The sequence below is a fragment of the Pelobates fuscus genome, chromosome 13 (assembly GCF_036172605.1).
Source record: "Pelobates fuscus isolate aPelFus1 chromosome 13, aPelFus1.pri, whole genome shotgun sequence".
NCBI lineage: Eukaryota > Metazoa > Chordata > Amphibia > Anura > Pelobatidae > Pelobates > Pelobates fuscus.
The window spans coordinates 20,242,042-20,265,268 of NC_086329.1; the positions used below are offsets into that span (position 1 = coordinate 20,242,042).

The 23,227-nt window shown below is 42.1% G+C and overlaps 1 protein-coding gene across 3 annotated transcripts in view; it reads right to left on the reverse strand.

Annotated features, from left to right (window-relative positions):
* Positions 1-23,227, reverse strand: part of UBR1 (ubiquitin protein ligase E3 component n-recognin 1) — a 121,651-nt gene that overhangs the window by 71,323 nt on the left and 27,101 nt on the right. For all 3 annotated transcript variants that reach the window (XM_063439630.1, XM_063439629.1, XM_063439628.1), the window contains exons 2-4: positions 8,943-9,196; positions 3,448-3,526; positions 134-235 (exon numbers count right to left, since the gene is read on the reverse strand). In XM_063439630.1, the coding sequence (XP_063295700.1) occupies positions 134-235; positions 3,448-3,526; positions 8,943-9,196 (435 nt within the window). The remainder of the gene's footprint in view (positions 1-133; positions 236-3,447; positions 3,527-8,942; positions 9,197-23,227) is intronic.

Below are 23,227 nucleotides of genomic sequence, written 5' to 3' on the forward strand. Positions count from 1 at the left end.
CGACACACATGCGCGTAGAAAAAGTGGACATTTGAACAGTTTCATGGGATGCAGTGTACATATTAATATCTTAAATATAAGTGGCAGATGTATTTTATATATCTTAGTATGATGTATTATATTTATTAATTACCTCTTTCAATGAGCCGGGTTCATGGATTTTGCAATAAGGTCCCGTTTTCCAAGCCTCTGTGTCACCACAGTCACAGAATCCGCCACCCATAGAAGAATGCATCTGGAAAAAAAACAGAGAAATTCACTATAGAATCAGTTATTCACATAGGACACTTGGAGGGTAAAGTTCTACCAGTGAAGCGATTACCATGGAAACTAACAAAATGTTCTGACTGGCCCACTTTTACAAGGTTGTTCAATAGCTCTCTAATAAATAACCGCCAACGTATCTTGCGCAGCATTACTATTTAGTAAGAGACTATATATCTCCTGTGAGGGTATTGGATTGTTTTCCTGCTTGCTAAAATTACAATTAAAGTTTTGAAGGTTCAAAGTGCGGCCTGTCCACCCAGAACTGCCGAAGCAAAACCCATATATCATTACTGCCACTATCTGCATGGAAAAAAATAAATATTATTGTATATTTTACTGTAATGTAAAGCTATGCATTTGCTCTGTATGTAACTGAAAGCCAAAACATATATGGCATTCTGGAATTACCTTTATGTGAAATTATTACAATGTAGACTAGACACAGAAACCGCAGTTTCCATTAACCAATAATGTCTATTTATGACTTCATTTAAAAAAAAAAAAAGGTCATCTGAACTTCACCTGGAGAGTTCTGTATGTTTCTAAAAATCTCCAGCATTTCCCTATCCTTCAAATGTCCCTATTATAAATTACCGTATTTCATTAAGATGTCCCAATGGCTTTACCAACCAATACCCAAATTGTAACTAGGAAAGAATGTGGGTTGTGACATTATTTATCCTTTATATTCTATTATTGGTTAGAACAACCTTTAACAATGTTTAAAAATAGGCCAATTCATAACACCTCTGCCTTAGCCGCACCGGAACAGACAATGTAGTTGGCTGAAGTATGAAAAATGTACTATACCTTCCTCTTCCTTTTAAATCGGCTACAACAACGGTGTAACATTTACTGCACTATTTTCACGGAGTCTTTAGATCTCCGTAGAGTTCAAAAGAACAAGTCACCCCAATCTTCCTTTACATATATTATTTATTTAAATGCTATTTTGCTTTACGTAAATACTCAAAAGAACAGTAATTCTTTGTTCGTGGCTCAGCAAGCTCTTGCTTATGTAATCCGAACTAAGAAAACACTTTTGGTTTTGGGATGAAGCCCATACAGGAACGTAACAAGGGATGTGTCAAAAATTACAGACTGAAAAAAACTCCCTCTCATTTTGAGAGCACTATAACAACCCAAGAGAGCCAATCTGAAATGTCAAACCAATTCACAAGTCTGTGTAAGAAACCCTGACAATCCTAGAAATATGTTTTAGGCTCCCCCAGCTTTACCACGTGAGTCTCGGCTCTAGTTGTTCAATGGCCAGATTAACTACCATTCTTATGGATTCAACAGAATTCTGATTGGAAATACTGTTCAAATTATCAAGACATTTCTATTCTTCTTGGTGTGGAGTATTTCCACACTACTGAGTTGCTCTCGTGAAGATTAAAATTTAAATTTGGTAATTTTAAAAAATGTGTTCTGAATTCTTATTAGACGGTGTTTTATTCATAATTAATATGAAAATCTTTTCATTCACAATGAATATGGAATGAGAGGGATGATGATATTTTTTCCCTCTACAGAAACCATCTAAGCATAAAATGTGATAAAAACGAGGTCCATCTTCAGCTTGCCGTATTAGTTTTGGATGACAAAAAAGGGGTTATAAGATGCATGGAAGGAAGGGGAGAAGAATCTTTTTCGATTGTTGTAGAATGTATATCAGTCGGGGATCACTGGGTAAGTTATAATGGTAGGGTGTGGAACTGCACTCTATCCCTTTAAGCAGTATGTAGCTGGGTGCAACTCAGACAGTCTCAGTACCAGAGACCAAAATGCTGAATAACAAAATAGAGGGAAAGTCGAGGCACTCCAAGGTACAAATCAGGCAATTTTATTGAACCCACTCCATCGCAACGTTTCGACCTACACGGTCTTTGTCAAGCTTGACAAAGACCGTGTAGGTCGAAACGTTGCAATGGAGTGGGTTCAATAAAATTGCCTGATTTGTACCTTGGAGTGCCTCGACTTTCCTTCTATTTTGGGTGAGTTATAAGACACAAATGTAAGTAGTATAAGTATGGATGTGGACAATCCAATATGAACATGTAATACAGTTTCTGTGCAAAAAGTGCAATAAATTACAGAACTGTTTTATATTATTATATTGGTTTCGTCGTGAGCCAGAAAAATAACAAAGAGCACAGGAACAATTCAAAACTGTCCTATACTGAGCAACAGTCCACAAGAGATGATGTGGTGGTTGTCAACCACTGCCGTCTGGAAGCCTAGCACTGGTGATGTCCTTCCAAGCCCCTGGCCCTGGCACATTCACATACTAGATTCTCAGGTTGCATTCCTCGGAACCCACAATCAGCTGACAACACCTTCCTCTTCAGTTTAAACCAGCTACAACAACGATGTATTATTTACCACACATGGGCAACAGGACGTAATCTACCCAAACATTCAGGGCCAGTTTGCTGTCCACTCCTCTATCTCGCATTTAGCCTCTTTTCTCTATTTCTTTCTCTCTTCTAGGTTCTCCCTCTGCCTATTGTTTTACCTTCCTATCCATCTCACAATGTATTGGTCTCCGTTATTTAACTTTGTGCCTGTTTCATACTTCCACCAGTCTTATTCACCCTAACTAGCATTTTCGATGATCTCTCCACCAGTGTGTGTATAAGGAAGGTTGTGTGTGGTGTGGCTGCTTGTGGTGTTGAGTTTGGGGAGCCTCCATATGCTGTGTTTTTTGTTTTTTTTTAGAACCCCAAACAATGTATTCTTTATAGCAGGGAGGCAACCTTCGGAACTCCAGATGTTGTGGACTACATCCCCCATAAAACTCTTACACCCATAATGCTGGCAAAGCATCATGGGGGGGAGTCCAAAACATCTGGAGTGATGAAGTTTGCCTATGCCTGCTTTATAGAATGTGCCTTTTCCTGCTTAATTTTGGGAAGGGTGGAGAAGTACAGTCTCTGGTTGGTGGGGCATAACCATGCATCTGTCTATATTGTCTACAGTGGTCTGCAAGTTTGGGATTTTTAGATCACTTCAAGCATGCTTGGTTGGGAGTCACGGCACTAGATTGTTATTTCAGTCATTTCTTGGTATTTCCCTGAATGTTCAAGATGAAAGAATATTTACACACAGCAGAATTTGGGTAGCCAGGTAATTTTTCAGATTAGTCATTGTTAACAGCCATATTGGCTTAATTCTCACCTTGTAGCGATGATTCTTGTGGACGCTATTTTGGAAACAGTTCATACAAAGGACACAGGTCGGATCAAGTGCACAATCCCTGCAACAAACAGAGTGATTCTCATTACACAGATCATTCAGCTTAACTATACCGGACAGAGCACTAATAATGTGCATAATGTGTCTGTGCGTGTGTTTTTAACTTACGGTATATGTTGTTAATAAATTAATCGGAAATACAAATGAGATACCAGGTTAGTATAGGGAAAAAAATACATTCTCAAATGATTGCTAGCCCCCAGCTGACAAAGATCCTAACAGCATGGTCATAGGAGACTTGCTGCGGTGCTCACAACAGGCTGCATGGGCCAAGATGGTGCTGAGAGACGACCTATCTTACTCCTCTGAAGAGGCCTCCATCGACCTCGGGGAGGGAGCTTCGTATGGCCTGCCACCAGAACGAGTAACCAAACCCTTAAAGACCGGGGACCCGGTTAAAAGTATGTTAGCAGAGGGGCAGAGCCTGGCATCCAGACTGAGCGGTTGTGCTGAACCTCAGCTCCCGCTCCAATCTACTTTTCTGGGGGTAAAACCCCAACAAAAACGGCACAATCGCACACTGGCAGGAAGTCATCATGAAGGGGACACCCGGGGGACTCACCCGACACAAAACACAAGCCTGTAACCCCCCGGGGACCCGACAACAAGCCTGGAGGCCTACCGGAGATCGAGCTTCCCCCGGGCTGACTGACCTGGACACTGGTTCCTCGAGGCTGACATCTCCTACCCCCCCCCCCCCCTCTGGACCGATGGGGGTCATCTCGGTCTGCACCAAGCGACATGAGGGGCAATCGCGGGCTGGTGACACTGCTTGACACGCCGCAGCACACAGGCAGCCGAGCACATGGAGCAACCAAAATGGCGGCGGCATCCACATTCGGCGAACTAAATAGTGTACCCGCAGGGGAGACTCACAGCGACATACTGCAGCGCGTGGAAGCTACATTTGCCCGATTCTGGCGCAACTTATACAAAAAGCTGCACGCACACCCGGCAGCCCAACACACCGCCACAAAAAAAAGCAAGCCGAGTCATCCCCAGGTGAACTTGAGAAAAGTATCACTGCACCGACAGACGGAGAGAAAGCGTCGACCCACACAAGGAGGGAAGAGACGCTCCACTCCAGGCAAGGCCGCAGCCCCCAAGCTACCTGCACGACAGAGGCGGCGAGGTGGCATCAGGAAACCCGGCTGCCAAGTTTCTTACAGCGACATAGCCTCAAGACAGGGGGCCCGAGCATGCAATCTCACGAAGCCGGTTGCCAGTCCGACCCAGAACTGGGTGACCTGTGTGCCCGACTCTTATCCGGCAGAACTCCCCTTACAACTCCCACATCACCCTTACCCACCCCTGTGGACACTTCTTCGGAAAACCCGGCGGCCCCCCTGCAGAAGGGGAATTGGCTAAAGAGGACTGCCTGACCAACACCGATCCACTCCCAGCTTGGCTTACAAATGGCATCGGGTAAACTGCTCTCACGAACTGGGACTTACCACAGGTTACCGATCTCTCGCCTTCCATCTCCACGCAGTGTCTGCAGACATAGTACTCTACCAGTTTTCCCCTCCCTGGGGCCAATAACCCCAATAAGCATTATTGTTTTTACGCTGCAGCAGTATATCGTTTGAATTTATCTATGAGAATTTAAATTTGCATGTTTAAACTTTTATTTTTCATATGTATTTTTGTATATTTTTTTATTTTATTTTTATTATAAGCACAGATGGATCAAAAAAAATAAATAAAATAAAATAAAATAAAAAGGATGTTAGCAGACCTGCGTAAAGACATAGCAGCAGAATTTGGTCTTCTATAAGAACGCCAATGAGGGCAAAACGTCCAAAGTTACACAACTTGAAGCCATCTCCAGCATCCATAACACCAGACTCACAGAGGTGGAACAAACACTGGCAGACCTCCAGCGCCGGCAAATAGCTACTGAAGACAGAGTAAATACACAGGAAGGTCAGGTACCTGAGACTGTGGGTCTCACCGACTTACCTCACTTCATCAGACACTGTTTGAAGCCATGCTACCACCCAAGTAGGCAAAAGGCATGAGGCTGGATGGGACGTTTCGTCTATCAAAGGCACCACCGTCGGCAGTGGCGGACCTTATCCTCAGCTTCCAGACCCTCCAAGACAAGAACTCCCTTAACGCGGCACTCCGGGGGAAGACCCCTCTACCCTTTGAGGGGGACACCCCACTAGTCTTCCCACACCTGACGAAAAGCACCCTCTCATGGCGTAAAACTCTGCAGCCACTTCTCCATCACCTACGTGCCAACACCATTCCCTACAGATGGTGTACCCCAAGGGCACTCCTCTTTACACACGGAGGGACAATACATAAAGCACGAAGCCCTCAAGAGCTGGAAGCATGCCAACAAGCCCTGAGCTTCATGGATCCCCCGAAAGCGACAAGATCGAACCTGCCTCACATGGATCCCGCAACCTTAGTGGAAATTACAACCACAGCGGCTCAGCATGCGTTGCCTGCCAGAGAACCGACATGAGCAGATGTCCCTGACTGGAAGAAGCAGCCTGTCCTCTTAGAGGATCTCGTCTTCCTCCACCATACAATGTTCACTGTTATTTAATCTAAAAGTTCAGAACGTTTTATTTTATGTTTCACTCCATCATCCTTCTACCTATAGCCAATCCTGATAAGTTGTCTTGATTGGGGAATGACATTCCGCTCCTAACCCTCTGACATGGTATACACAAGTAGCATGCTATTACATACCAATTGAGTACCTCTACTTTCTCCTTCACTCTTACACCCCCTGCTGAATCACTAGGGGAATAAATCTTCATGCTTTACATCTCAAGGTAGGGGGGTGACTCCCTTAACGGGCGCAACCTCCTAAGAGCTATACTCTCATCTGTCACTTCTAGTCCCCAAGGGGATACTGATAGAATGATCTAAGGGGTAAAATGTTCACTGCAGCTTTACAAAATATAAAAACCCCACACTGCTTATAGAACACCAACTATCAATGTCCTCCCCTTAATGAAATAAACGAATGTATGGCGAATAACTTGACGAATGTATTGTACTTTTCACTTGCCATAAATAGCCATAAAACATTTGTCAAAGCCAACATCAACATTTTATTTGAAGCAAACCCCAAAAGGGAATATACCCACTTCTGCTTTGTTCTTGTTTTGAAGATATCAAGTCATGAAAATGATAACATAATATTCAATGCCAGCAAATATGTGGCCCAAGGAAAAGGATTCTCGAAGTCGCTTGCAGCAATTACATAAAAAACCAAAAACCACAACTTCTGTAAATTAGCACGGCCTATCAAGTGCAAGACATCCATTTCACACTTTAAAAAGACAATAATATTTCACCCAAGAAGTTGCAATCTAAGAACCAATTCGGCCTTTTTAAATTAGCCAAGAAGAGGCCTGTAAGAGCTGTGATTAACTAGCGCAGAAACACTAAATAAAATTTATTTGAGCAAAATAAACCATTTAGGAATGGACTGTAGATGAATTAATCACTGCTTCAGTTTAGTGGTGTGTGATATCCAGAGAACTTGCCTGTTGGCAGTAACATGTACAAAATGTCATATATTTATCAAGCGTTATAGGAGATTCGCACATATGCACATGAAACTAGTTTATCTCTGTGGAAGCCATGCTGAATTATTTCTAAAAGTAATAACTGTAATTCCAATAATTTAAATATTCAGACAATAAAATTCCTTTTAAAAAAAAAAAATGAGAAGGGGAATTGAAAATAACAGAATGTTTAAATGCTTCTATATTTCAATGTACAGCAAAAAACACAACAGGAAATGAACTAAATTTAAGCTTCCCAAAGGGCTGTTGCATATGATACTTGGCAGCTGCTTATTACATAATCCAATTGAGTGCTATGAACTATGGGGTTTAATCACTAAACTGTAGTGAATTCCAAACCAAACTGCAAAATAATAGGTAAAAAATGCGGATACCAAAAAATGATACCACGCAGCTTGGCTGCGACAGAGCTTGGCTGTCATAGGCAAATTTTTTGCAATTTGCTTTTACATTTACAATGATTTGTTTAGTGAAGAAACTCCTACATGACAAAGAGGTGTTTGAGAACGTAGAGAATAAAGGTGTTTGTTCAAAGAACTTATCTCCTGGAAACAGAAGCTTTGTAAATAGTGAGAAGCTATGTTTTGAACATGCAAGGTCATAACAGTCTAAAAACGAAAACAGAAGAGAAAATGTGTATTTTCCTTACAAAGGAACTGGGGTGATATCTCCCAAACCTTAATAGAACTGTTAATTCAAGGGTAGGAATGGAGTCAGGATATCAAATCATTACGCATGGAACAAATACAAAAGTTTTGTGTTTTGTTAAACTGATTAATGAATGCAGCAATTTAAACACACAATGTTGTTGGTTGTATTGCTGTAGCCATGTGATAAGCACTCAATGACCAAGAGGTCTGCGCTAGACAGGAAGGTTTAACTCCACAGTAAGCTAACACTTGACACAAGCGACTACTAACCTGACTCTGACGGTTGGGGAGCACTTTGGTGCAATTCTGGAGTCACACTTTCTAGCCTGTGGCCTAACAAAGCTACTAAGGCCTAGTCACCAGGCGTGGACCACAGAGGGGAGAAACAGCCGATCTCCCAGCCTGGGATTACATGTGTGAAGCAGCTGCCCTGTTTCCCCCCTCTGGATCTGGATATCCCGGTCCCCACCGGGGGGGAAAGCCATCAACCACTCCTGGCACTACTGTGACAACCTGTGACAAGTAGCCCCTCGTGGCATGGGCAAAATGGCCAACGCTCAGACAGAGTCATTTGTGACACAATGGGAGGCTAAGTTCCAAGCTGCTTTCGACGAGATCTGCACAGCTTTCTGTCACACAGCCTGTCTCACCACCGAACCGGAGACCAGTTTGGTACACAGCCCCCACTTACCAGCACCTCTTGCAGCACAAATTATCTATGCTGTGATCCAGACCACATGCCCATTCCTGGGTGAGTTGTTTTTGGGAATATAATATCTAATATTGGTTCATAGTCACATAATCAAGTAATTGTATGCAACATCATGAACATAGTTGGACACGCAGGTCCATCAATACTGAAAGTGACTTGGCCTTGCAGGATCTATAAACAATTTATAACTGTAAGAAAATCTGAGACACGCAGGTCCTGTTTTTAGTTACAAAATTATATTGGCTAGAGATCCTAAGGAGACATTATAAACTTGTATTTTTAATATTCTTAGTTGAAGACCAGGATATTACTTCCGTCACAAATGTTCTAAAACAATCTCTTAGGGAAGAGGAATTAAGTCTCTCTTATCTAGCTGCCTTGTGCGCTCTTTTGAGGCATAGAAGTAGGAGGGTTAGTTTTTAATGCAACAAAATTCTACCCCAAAAGAACTGTCCTGAATTTTGAAGAAAAAAAAACTTTGGGGGTATTTTGACTGCTCACCTGCATGAATATGTGGTCTCCCCTCCTGTAAACACCCTTCCACACAATGGAGGGGACTCACTTTGCTGGAGTTTCTCCATGAAGTCACTGGGATCCTCTCCAAACAGATACCACTCCAAAGGGGTGAGAAACGTGACTTGCGCCAACTCTTCCCTCTCGATTTGTGGTAGCACCTCATTTGTATAAATTAGTGGAGCGTACTTCAACACATGCTGGTGGAAGGTTGTGGTGAAATCCTCTGTGCCATCGAACCACTGTTATAAAAAAATAAAATACAAAGAGAGAAAAAATGCATAAAAATACAAAATAAAATAAGAGTGAAAAAAAAGGTTTTAATAAACCGGACAAACATTTACCTTTTAGATTTCTAATAATCCCATCTCACCTTAAAGGATCACTCCCGGCACAAACATGAAGGTTAGCTTACAGTTAGGTATGATGGGTGGTGCTTTTTCTTTCTTTCCTTTTTAATTAATTATATAGTATTTTTAATTTGTTCATGTTAAGTTGAACAAAACATCATTTACTTTGCTGCATAAACCCACCCTTACTGGCCGTCTCTCCCAATCTACTCTATTTTCCTTCTGGCTCCATTTATGGTTTTATACGTGAAGTCATGAGGGGTTTAGTTCAGAAGGTGGCTTTCAACAGTAGAAATCTGGCAAACAAACTGCACTGCATGAAACCCCCACTATGTCCATAAACCCTTACTGTGTCCATATGAGATAAACTGAAAATAAACTGAAAACATACATCACTTATTCAGGCTCGAGTGAAGGTATTTATCTTTCATGATCAAAAGCATAAAAATCATGTTTTACTAAGAAATGTAGTCCATTAAAAACTTCATGGCAAGTCTAGGATAATTTAAAAATAGCTTTTTGACTTGAAAGACTCTGGAATAAGCTCCAAGACCAAATGATTCAACCACCAATCAGGTTTATTATCAAAATCTATAGACTTTTAACTGTTTGCAATGAACTAATCAAACGAAGGCAAATGAAATAGCTCAACATAACGAATGCGTCAAGTGGTTTCCCCAAATTCAACTGAAAAAGAAACTTAAATTGACAATTATTTAACCCCTGAATGGAATCCCTTACAACAGCACAAATATGCAAAACAGGTGTTGTCTAAAGCACACCTGATGCAACTAATCATGGCGTTCATTATTTGCACCAGGTGTGTTTGAGCTAAAGCACTTGACATACCTGAACTGGCTAGGGGGTTTGTTGAGTGTCATGTTTGACTGCATGTTAGAAATATGTCAAAAGAATGGTCCACAAAGTTAAGAGAGGAATCATCACCCTTCACAAACAGAATACAAAAACATAGTGAAGTCACTGAATGCTCCCAGAAATAATGTTGGAAGTGTAGTTGGCAAAGTTGAAGGAACAGTGGTTATACTACCTGGATGGGGCAGAAATTGAATCTATCTATGCCTTCAACCAGATTTCTGAGAAAGTAGGTTGTGAAAAACACTTGAATGACTACAAAAAACCTGAAGCAATGGTTATGGACCGCAGCGGGGCCTAGCTGGACTGGGCCCCACTTCACGTTGGGAGATCATGGACATGCCGCCCTCCCCCTCCCCCCTCCCCCCTCCCCCCCCCCCACCTCTTGCCCCTTTTCCCCCTTTTTTCCGACCTGGCTTTTTACTATTTCAGGTATTTCCTTCTTCATCTCTCTTTTTCTTCCTTTTCTTCTTCATGCATCGTACTGTTTCCACAGGCTAGATTTAGCGAACGGAGGAACTAGGTAGTACAGTAAGGGGTTTAAGTGGCTCTTATGACAGCGGACTATTTTTTCCCCTCTGGCCTGCGTATGTACCTAACATAATTTTCCCCTATAAACAGCGAGGGCCAAGCAGGGGTTCAGACCCAAGTACACTTTGTTACAGAAAACTAAGATTTACGAAGGAGGGTCTGTAATTTACTTGGCCTCCTCCTTAGCCTAACAGTGTGCGTTTACCTGTTGAACTAAAAACCAAAAAGATGTATATACTAACAAGGGGTACTGTGAAGTGAAGTTAAAATTAACTAAATACCTCAATGGCCGGCAGGCACCATCGGTTTAGATAAGAAAATTGAGGCTAATAACAATGTGATTGTAAAGCTGTATGTTCCCGTAATGTTGATAATGTTGGCTTCTGCGTAAGCCCGTAAACCGATGTGCACATGTACGTGTCATTGACTAAAAAAATTAAGAATTTAAAAAAAATAAAAAAAATAATAAACACCAGCTGAGCCTGTTTCATTAAAAAAAAACCACAAAAAAAAAAACCTGAAGCAAGACTTGATGGCAACGGGCACAAAGGTTTACGAGAGCACAGTAAGGCATGTACTAAACCCAGAAGTTTTCCATGCCAGAGCTCCAAGACGTACACCACTACTGACACAAAAGCAAACAAAGAGAAAAGTCAGCTTCAATATGCTCAAAATCATATAAATAAGTAGACACAGAAGTTTTGGGATTCTTTTCTGTGGAGCAATGAAACAAAAATTTAACTTTTAGGCCCAATGGATCAGCGGTGATCCCATCGACATGGTGCTGCAGGGAACAACTCCCCCTCTGGAGCACAGACCTTCCTGAGACTCCCCAATGCACGCCGCTCATACCCACTGGTTATAGTGACCCGAGATAAAGTCCTGATGGCGGCCCGACAGGAGACCGGTGTTTCAGCTTGGGGCTGGAGGGGCACAGATAAAGGGGGCCCCTGTGATCACCCAGGTGTTGGCTACCTGCTCATATTCTCATGACCAGTGGTATCTATTAGGAAGCTGACAACCATTACGCCTAATTTACCTTATGTCTTCTGTACAATTTAGTAATTCTGATTGTTTGTAGCTTGGACATATCTGCCTAGCCTAAATTTTTTATTTTTTTTAAAGTGCAGTCTGTCTTGATATTACTTATATCTAGAATAACTGTCTACATGCCTATATTTTGTCAATTCCAACTCATGTATTTCTAAATGCACTACAAAAATAAAGAATAAAAATAAAAATATAAAGACTATGACTAAAACTACATTTACATTTTTCCCCAAAATTAACACCGGTGGGTAAGACACATGGGGGAGAGAGGAGAGGAAAATAGACACATGGGGGCTGAGGGAATGAGGTTTGGGGGGGAGACACCCAGAGGGGCTGAGGACACACAAAGAGACACAGAGGGGCCGGAAAGGGGAAAAAGAGACAGATAGAGGCTTTAACTAAACCCCTTAGATTTTAGTTGTGTCAACTAAAATCTACGGGATATTTAGTCGACTAAAACAATTAAGATGACTAAAATACGACTAAAACTAAAATGGCTTTTTAGTCAAAAGACTATGATTAAAACTAAATTGAATTTGCTGCCAATATTAACACTGGTGTTGAGCTATTTTAATTGCTTTTGTTTGATTGGTATATTGCAAGCAGCTGAAAGTCTGTCAATTTTTTACAATAAACCTGATTTTCAACGGGGGGGTAAATATTTTGATTACAACTATATACTTGACCATTTACAATCTATAACACAGGTAGGTAACCTTCAGCACTTAGAATGTTGTATACTATATCTCCTATAATTCTCTTACCGACCTTTTTTTTTTTGTTTACCCACAGCTATCAGAATACAAAGAAACTAGTCCTGCGCTCAAACTCCCATTATCAGAATGTCTTTATCGGGATTTGTTTTCATGGCTTTGGCAAAAGTTTGATCTTCAAGTGCATTGGGGGAAAAAAAACCTCGTGTTCTATCGTTTTCATTTTATCTTTTCTCTTGAGGAAGAGCGTTGTTTCTTCCACTATCTGCTTAAGCGGGACATCTTAAAGGCTGCCAAATAATCTTCACTGTTCAAAGCGTAAGGCATAGTGAGAACCTCTGAAGGCAGGATCAGCGATGTTCTTAATAGGTGGTAATGGTCTAGCTACTGTAGCAAGAGACATTATATAGCTGTTAATTTCAGAGCTTCCAACGTCACATCAAAATGAAAAAAACATCCCTGCCAGTCTGATAAAGACCAAAACTTTTCTAAGGACTTTGTAGACAGATTAATTAAAGACGGTTACACGACATTTAGCCACAACATCGAAATCTTGGTCAAAGAGCCCCTTGAAAAATAAACTAATCTGAGCAGCTGCAGACGTTATAAAAAAAACAACCAAAAACCAGCTATTTGCAGTCTCAGCCTTCGTATGTATAGTTTATAGGAGATCTAGGAAATTCCCTATAGGGAAAGTGGTTTTGTGGCCCAGCTGTGCAATGGGTAGGTCAAGTCGTGGAATTATTTTTAGTTCTCTACATCTTTCCTATTGCACAGAGAATTGAAATTCTTTGAAGATAAATGGTCTCTGCTCAGGATTTTTCCATTCCATTCAGGAATTTATGATAAAAAGCAAACAGACAAGATTTTACCAGAATGTTTAAGATCTCACATGGAAACATCCACTTCCTTAAAAAAAAATGTAATTTATTATTATTTTTATTATTTTTACAAATTCTTGCTCTGCTCGCCTGGAAAGGAAAATGAGCATTTGACTTGTGAAAGAGGTGGAGACCACTATAATCAGCCATTGAATATGCGTCTGATAACTGCTTGGAGTCGGATTCCACGTGGAGACACCTCGGTTCTCTGGCTAGTATCTCAAATTCTGAGTTGATCTGATGACTAAACGCAGGTTATCCTAAACGACCACAGAAATTTCACTTTGTTTAGTTTTTTTCCCATCTTCGGATGTCTCCGCACAATTATTACATATAGCCTTTGCAAGTTATACAACAAAGGCTGATTACACCCCAGATTCTTAGTTTTGGTTGTACCTTTCCCAGATGAAGAGTTGTCTGCGGTTGACAATAAAATAAAAACAGGAACAGGTAACTCTTTTGTTGTAGAATTATTAACCCCTTATAACTATATAATCCTTACTGGGCCCCTTTTAATACTATATTCACATATTTAGCTCTCATGCCTCGTAGTTTAAACTTTACAAGATTCCTTTGTTCGTAGAAACAGCATGTCAGCAGAAAATGCTAGAATCTTCTGATTCAAAGAACACACTGTAGCAGATAGTATTGATAGAGTGTATAATTGCCAAAGAGGCCTTGAGAATACTGAGGATACTAACCTTGAAAGACTAAAGGTACCAGCTACTCTTTATGGATAGCTGCCAAAATGCCCCCTCCCATCGAAAGAACTCCTCGTGCTAGCAAGATGGCGCTGAAATCTGGAGGAGAACTTTATGACGTCAGTTATGATGTAAGACGTAACACCCAACAGGGAGGGCATTTAACTAACCACTTCTTCTCTTAGCCAATTGACAATGTTTCCTCACTTCTTATCTTGATTTTATGATGATGTCATTTTGCATTTAAAAAGGCCTGCATAACTGTTTTCCACCCAGATTGCATTAAATTTTCTGAAGTGCTTTTAACCTGAACTCCATGTGTCAGTGTGAGCTTACTTCTGCGTATACGCAATTTAATCATCTCAGATTTGGACAGGAAAAGATAGACATTTAAACATATTTGTTTATTTCTAAATTAATCTACATCAATTTGGCGCCCAGAAGCGTGGGGCATCGGGCTATGACCTCTGGCCGGTGAGCCGTCCTAAGGAAGACAAGGTTGGACGGGGGAATCCTGGGGGTAGGAAAGGAGATTGATCACCTCCAGGTACACGGTAGAGACTTCTGCAGAGCCACCGGTATGTTCCGGCCCCTTTGATTGACCCGTCCACGTGTCTGTGACTGCTTCCCGGGAGGACATCAAAGACAGGTAATATCTTGCCCGGTGTCTCGTTACTCACTTGTTTACCTGCATTTTAGTCTATCTGTTGCCTGGGTGTGTTTGAATTGTTTGCCTGTTTCCCCATTTTGAGACAAAGGGGGGTGGACCTGCAGGGGATTTGCCTGGGGTTCTCTGTTTTGCTTGTTTTCCCCTTTTTGGGATAAAGGGGGGTGGACCTGAGGGGATTTGCCTGGGTCTTCAGTTTGTCTGTCTATCTGTTTGTATTTTACCCCTTTTGGGATAAAGGGGGGTGGACCTGTGGATGCGTTCCTGGGGGTCTTCTGTTGCCTGTTTTACTCCTTTTAGGAACCACGGTGCTGTGGTTGTAGGGAAAAGGGGGGGTTGACCTGTGGATGCGTTCCTGGGGGTCTTCTTTGCCTGTTTACCTCTTTTAGGAGCCTCGTGGCTGTGGCTGTAAGGAAAAAGAGGATTGTTGGAACTGTGGATTTTGTGTAGACTCATAATTTCCTGTGATCCTTCTTGTGTCACTTTGAGAGCCTAGCTAGCTTCTTTGTGCACGTGGTAACCCACAGCTTCGGCTGGGGGGAGTCCGGTTTTGGTAACCCACAGCTTCGGCTGGGGGGAGTCCGGTTTTGGTAACCCACAGCTTCGGCTGGGGGGAGTCCGGTTTTGGTAACCCACAGCTTCGGCTGGGGGGATTCCGGTTTTCTTTGGTAACCACAACCCTGAGCGCTGGGGCTGGTGGAATTCCAGTTTTCTGTTTATTTGTGAGGGGGGCTTAGTCTTGTGGCAGGGGACTCTGTTTCCTGGGGGAAGTCAAGTGGGCATTGCTTGTTTTCCGCATCACGTGGTAGTGAGACTTATACGTGGGTTTTATAGGGGCACTACGGGAGTGAGGATAGAGGTGGCCACATTCTTGTGGGCTACTGTGCAGAGGGAGGCTGACGGAATTCAGACCGGTGTCAGTTGTTTTCCGTGGCCGCTGGTAGTGAGACTTATGAAAGTCGTTCTCCGAGCGGAGACACTACGGGGTTGAGGGAGGTGACTTTGGAGTAAGCACACGAGTAAAGGAAAGGGATTATTGTTGATTTCATTTGAACTGTGATGCATGCACTGTATTTCAATTGTACTGTTGTTTTGTTTGTGTAATTAGGAGTTATTTAAACTCCTGTGTCTGTCTCTAAGGATTTTTCCTTGCCTTTTCCCTTTTCTATACTTCCTATATTATTATTCTATCCTCTCCTATTTCTATTGTGAGAGAAGTGATTGGTCACACACTTCTCACCTCGCTCCAATTAGTGACTAGTCTACGTTTTGGGAAGACGCACTTGGGGGGGACCCACCCCTCTCGAGTGTCAGTCCACCATTGTAGACACTGTTTAAAACCTTTTTCCCCTATATCTGGGACGCCTGTATAGGAGGGGAATGGAACAGGGTTAGAAAAGCCCAATAAGGGCTGGCTAGCGCGTGTGATCTAGTTGAAGATAGAGATTGCTAAAGTGTGTAAAATTGCTGTGCCTTCATGTGGTAGATTACTGACAGAGAAGAAAGCAAGCTTACTGGTACAGAGTAGCAATGCTATTCAGCAGGAAGGTTGGGCTGAGGAAGAACTAGATCACAAAGGGTTAAGAATATATGTATATTATAATAATTGTTTTTGTATTTTGTGTTAGCCATTACCCTGGTAGAGGGTGGAGGTTTTGTATTGAGTTCCACTGAGAGTATTACTATATTGTGATTGACCTGACTGGATCAGGGATTATTTCAATTACTGCTATAAGTATGGGTACCCTAGGTGTATTGTCTAAATGTTGTGTTTTTTTTTTTTTGTGTGTCTATTTGCTTTTGCAATAGCTGTAACGTAACTGTCCTTCCAGTGCTGACATGGTTAAATCTTGTGCCTGTAGTCTCCCCCTCCCTCTCTCCCCCCCCCCCTCCTCCCTCCCTCTCTTGCTTCTGGTCTCTGTGTGCGGAGGTTCGGGGGGGAGGAGGGAGGGGGGTGGCATGCTTGCGATTCAGGTCTGTCTCTTCGGTGTTACGTGGAGTTATTCAGAAGCTACTGTTAAGACTTAGAATATTTTCTAGCAAAAATTCCATTGCTAATTGTGTATTTTTTTATTTCAATTGAAGTTGATAGGATCGTGTGGGGGATGTAGCTCAGTGTTGATTACGAAGGTTAGGAAAGTGAATCTGATGCAGGAATGGAGAATTATTTGGACGAGTTAAAAATGTAAAGGCAAGTGTGATTTGTTGCAATACTATGCAATGTGGATAGAGGGAATATGCAAAGTTGTTAAGCTAGATTGTGAAGAGGAAAAGTGATTAATGGCTGTAGGTATATTGTTTGCATCCCGTGAGTTTATTTTATTTTATTTTTTTTATTTTTTTTGCACCATGTTATTTCAAAACTTCACGGGCTGTTAAATGTATAATGCTTTCATTTGTCAGCTGAAATGCCCTAAAAGAAAATGGCCCCTAGAACAAAAGAAGGTTGTCCTTAGTACCCACGCCTCCTCCTGCCCTCACTCTGCCCTTACCATATCAGTGAGGTCATATCCGCCCGTGTATTGTGTCATGCTCATCCTATCTTAAAGACATGCTGTCTTCCTTAATTCCCATATATTATGAACAAAAAAGTTACAATTACTAAAATTATCCTACTATTAGTTTCCCTATATCAGGAAAGTGTCTGTGACAAGTAATGGTTAATATGTAGATAGAATATATATGTCTATCGTTTCACGTATAAGTAGCAAGTGTGTTTTAACTTTGTGTACAAAGATTGATAACATGCTGGAAGAGGGGTTATCTTAAAGAACATTTACTAAAAGAAGTTCTAATAAACCAAGATTTCTTGAACAAATGAATAAGCCAAGTTTAAAGACTGACTAACATAATTTTTGTTGTAAGCCCAGATATTTTATTATTGCATATGCATAGGAATTGAGACTTTGGGCATTATAGTATATTAATTCTAGATCTGTTACTAGCAGCAAGTGCCTATCCCACGCATGCTTAAAACACTTCTACTGAGTTAACCTCTACCACTCCAGTTGGAAGGCTATTCCATGCATCCACTACCCTCTCAGTAATGTAATACTGCCTGATATTTTTTTTTTTTTAAAAAACCTTTGTCCCTCTATTTTTGAGACTATGTCCTCTTGTTATGGTAGTTTTCCTTCTTTTAAATATAGTCTCCACTTTTACTGTGTTGTTTCCCTTTATGTATTTAAAATGCTTTTATCATATTTCCCCTGTCTCGTCCTTTCACCTAGCTATACCTGTTAAGATCCTTTAACCTTTCCTGGTGAATTTTATCCTGCAATCCATGAACCAGTTTAGTAGCCCTTCTTTGAACTCTCTCTAAGGTATCCATATCCTTCTGAAGATATGGTCTCCAGTACTGTATCCAGTACTCTAAGTGAGGTCCCACCAGTGTTCTGTACAATGGCATGAGCATTTCCCTCTTCCTACTGCTAATACCTCTCCCTATGCAACCAAGCATTCTGCTAGCATTTTCCGCTGCTCTATTACATTGTACATTGTCATTAACAGCCAGAAACTGGAGAACAAGAAATGCGAATTAATGTATAGCCATTTATAAGCTTAACAAAATCTCCATTATCTTTTCCATTTCTTTTGCAGAAGGCAATGTTATTTGTCTATTTTGTATGTTTTAAAAATACATTATCAGTGAAGAGTAGAATAAATCTTATCCCATTTACGAGACATAAAATTGTGATAATGTATATTTGTGATATAAGTAGAAATTACATTTTGAGATGTTAGATATAAATTATTAAATTAAGAACGAGAGTCAGGGATAGCGTCTGTCTCCGCGGGCACAAGACCCCGTGTGGAGAAGTGGTGGGCAAGCCATCATGGGCCACCCATGGGAGTGAAACGTTTGAGGCTTGTGGAGACAAGATGAGCATGTTAGCCTTTTATTATTTTTCTCTAGGGAAAGCATAGGGCCAGTTAATAGTTGTTGTACATGGGCTATTTGCAGCCTCCATTGCATTTCTACCTAGTCTTGATTTCTGATGTATCCTCCATTGCTGCATCACCTGTCTGCTCCCTTACCTGCCCACCCCCGCTTATTCCTCCCACCGATCCCTCCCCTTCATCTACAGTCCCCCACTTTCTCCTCCTACTCCTTCCTCTACTCCACCTTCTCCTCCTCCTACTCCTTCTTCCTGCTCTTACTCCTCCCTCCTCCTCCTACTCCTCCCTCTACTCCACTTTCTCCTCCTACTCCTTCCTCTACTCCACCTTCTCCTCCTCCTACTCCTCCTTCCTGCTCTTACTCCTCCCTCCTCTTCCTACTCCTCCCTCTACTCCACTTTCTCCTCCTACTCCTCCCTCTACTCCACTTTCTCCTCCTACTCCTTCCTCTACTCCACCTTCTCATCCTCCTACTCCTTCTTCCTGCTCTTACTCCTCCCTCCTCATCCTACTCCTCCCTCTACTCCACTTTCTCCTCCTACTCCTTCCTCTACTCCACCTTCTCCTCTTTCCTCCTCCTTCTCCTCTACCCCCCCTACCCCTTCCTCCTGCTCTTACTCCTCCCTCCTCTTCCTACTCCTCCCTCTATTTCTCCTTCTCCTCCTCCTACTCCTCCCTCTACTCCACTTTCTCCTTCTACTCCACCTTCTCCTCTCTCCTCCTACTCCTCCCTCTATTTCTCCTTCTCCTCCTCCTACTCCTCCCTCTACTCCACTTTCTCCTTCTACTCCACCTTCTCCTCTCTCCTCCTACTTCTCCTCTATTCCTCCTTCTCCTCCTCCTACTCCTCCCTCTACTCCGCCTTCTCCTCCTCCTACTCCACCTTCTTCCCTCTCACTCTATCCACTACTCATTCTTCCATCTCCCCACCACCATATCTATATCCTTTATATGCTTCCTCCCTTCTTATTCCTTACCAATTTCCTCCACCCATAGACAACTCTGCCTCTACCTGACAACATTATATTTTGAAGAAAAGTTGCTCTGGCCACTCTTCCGCCACTTCCCAGGGGGGAATACCACACTGAAAGAACTGTTTTGGGCACTCTCAAGGAAATAGTGCGGCCCTGACCCAGATTCCCATGGAAGTAAGGGAGGTGGCTGAGAACAAAACATGAACATTCAATTTACAAATCTCTACAGAGGGGGGTCAGCAAGAGAACTGTTAATAGAAAGACAAATACCCCCCAATCTCACACAGAAATAGGTGAGGAAACCTCTTCTACTGCTCCTCATGGTTGCTTTGAACAGATGAAAGAAGAAACAAGACACCTTTCAACAGAGCATGCAGTAGCTTTACCAGATCCTGACTCCACTCTGTTTGCGGATAAAGAGGAAAGGTACCATACTGGATTTGCTGTTGCTACAGAAGATCAGGTACGTCAAGCATCTTCACTTTCCTCACTCACATCTGCTCAAGACGCTGAATTGACAGCCTTCTCAGTGGCATACAAAATGCCTGAAGGAAGACATGCCAATACCTACACTGACTCAAGATATGCCCTGGGTGCAGCACATTATTTTGGATCAATCTGGAAGATAAGAAGCACCACTCAGCTGACTAAAAGCTGCCAACCAAGCCACAAGTGCACCAAGGGAAGTGGACAGAATGGTGTCCGCTAAAGAAACTTCTATACTCACCATGTAAATCCTACCTACAGATCTCAAGCTTCTGAAAGAATGACAAGCAGCTACTGACCCTGAAGAAATACAAAGCTGGAAAAACAGAAAGGGGCAACCCTTGAAGACGGGCTGTACTCCAACGCTCTCAAGCTCTGTTTACCCAAAAACATGTACTGGGCAGTGAGCCCATGGAACTTTATACCTATCCAAGACCCTCATGAACTCTTTGATCTCTAAATACTCCTAAGCACCTAGCTAACTCTCAATATCCCTTTCAAGAATCCAGGTGACAAAGAGCTACTGGGTCAAATATGCACTAGTTATAATAGACATTTTGTCAGGATGGCCAGAAGCCTAGCCGGTCATCAATGTGACAACCAAGACCATATACCCAATAGTGCATTGTGAAAGTTGCAGAGATCACTCAGTGGATTCATTGTTCCAGATTCAAGACTCTCTCTCTCTCTGCAACATGAGAAGTGACATTTGTTGATTTTGACACACTTTTGACTCTAAAGAAAAAATGACTTGTTAAATAAAAAGATACCAGCAAGTAGGTGTTTGATGGCCATAATAATGCCTGACCACCTGCCATCGATGGAAAGCCGAGGACCCCAAAAGGAGACCTCGTGAAGCTAAAGAGATCCAAACGCCAAGCTCCCTCAGGATTATTTGCCCATCCTGAGTTTGTGGTGATATTAATATTGACTAAATGATCCGAGTCCACCTACGCTGATGTAGCGTGGGACAGGTTTAATACTACAATGCATAAGCAAATGCGCCCTAGCCAAGGTTATTATGTCCATACACATAATACATGACAAGGTATTCTTGACACACCACATTCATGCTTCAGAACATAAAGAGGAGCACCCCTCTAAAGGGAAAGTTTGACACATATATATATATATTGATGCCATAGGTGTGCCAAGGGGGGTACCTAATAATAATAATAATATTTTGATTTGCATTTATTATATCTATTGCAACCAACAACGTTTACCTGTCACCATGACTTGTTGTGCCTATATTCCAGATAACACAGGTCCATATGGTAATGTAAGCTTGTCTATTCATGATGTCCCTCTGAAGAACTAAGAAGACTTTAAGAATCGTTACTTCATAGGGTTTTGTGCCTTTGGGCTAACCTGTCTTCTGGAACTAACCAATAAAGTTTATCCGTTTTTTTTTTTTAGCAATTAACACTCTATAGGGGGGACTGTTGTAGAATTATTAACCCCTTATAACTATATAATCCTTACTGGGCCCCTTTAATACTATATTCTCATATTCAGCTCTCATGCCTCGTAGTTTAAACTTTACAAGATTCCTTTGTTCGTAGAAACAGCATGTCAGCAGAAAATGCTAGAATCTTCTGATTCAAAGAACACACTGTAGCAGATAGTATTGATAGAGTGTATAATTGCCAAAGAGGCCTTGAGAATACTGAGGATACTAACCTTGAAAGACTAAAGGTACCAGCTACTCTTTATGGATAGCTGCCAAAATGCCCCCTCCCATCGAAAGAACTCCTCGTGCTAGCAAGATGGCGCTGAAATCTGGAGGAGAACTTTATGACGTCAGTTATGATGTAAGACGTAACACCCAACAGGGAGGGCATTTAACTAACCACTTCTTCTCTTAGCCAATTGACAATGTTTCCTCACTTCTTATCTTGATTTTATGATGATGTCATTTTGCATTTAAAAAGGCCTGCATAACTGTTTTCCACCCAGATTGCATTAAATTTTCTGAAGTGCTTTTAACCTGAACTCCATGTGTCAGTGTGAGCTTACTTCTGCGTATACGCAATTTAATCATCTCAGATTTGGACAGGAACAGATAGACATTTAAACATATTTGTTTATTTCTAAATTAATCTACATCACTTTCAGTGTATTATAGCAGCCAGTAGTTAAGAGTGGTTTGGGGAAAGAGAAGGTAAAAAGGCCTAAATATTCTGTCTTTAGCTTTTAAATAGGACCTGTCCAGGAGTTGGAAGAGATGGCAACTACGCATAGGTGAGTCCTGCTGCTTCTATTGTGGAACATACTTTTTGAGAAAAAGAGACAGAAAACTTGCCTGGTGTAAGTCGCAAACTTTCTTCCACCACTAGACCATGTGGATTTATTGTGCTATTCACCACAGCAGAAAAACATTCTGGTTCCTACTGTGGTGGAATCTCGGTAAAAATAAATTTAGTAGGCCGAGATTACCACGTGGCATGTGTACGTACATATGCTGACGTATCGCTCAGTTGGTTGCACGAGGCAAGATACGATCAGTAGTGTACGGAGCATGTGCAAGAATACAGGATATAGTATTCCCCCTCCTCCATTGTGCTGGACAAGCCATGCGGTCAAACAGGAAGTTAATTCTTATTTGTGTTGATTGGTCAAGGGAATGTGCGGGTGGAGCTTAATATGGGAGGAGTTATATGCCTATATAAGGAGCCTGCACTATTGTCCGGGGCTCAGACTTTGCTGTATTTTGGTGACGCTAGTCCCTCTGAGTCCCGATCGGTGATCCAATAAAGAATCTCTTCCTTCCTGAAGAAACCTGTGTCCATCTCTCTGTGCTTGGCTTCCGTCAGTTTCTCCGGTATCATTTGGTGCATTGGCCGGGAAGCTCATCGTTCAACGGTAGCTGAGAGGCAGAGGCGTGAGACGGTCTATCTTTGCCCACGTTCTCTACGGCTGCACCCCTGAACTTCTGCGTGGACCTCCCTTCGTCTCGGCGCCACTGGTCTGTTGTCCAGGAGATCATCGGCCTCTACGTGAGAAGTGCTGGGGTGTCCCCGTCGATGAGTGTGAACTCAGGTTCAGGAACGAGGAGGTAAGACAACTGCTGTTTTAGACGGCAGGACCCGCTAGGGGTATACCGATTGTGCGGTAGGCCCAAAGGGGTTTTTGAATCTGTATCTG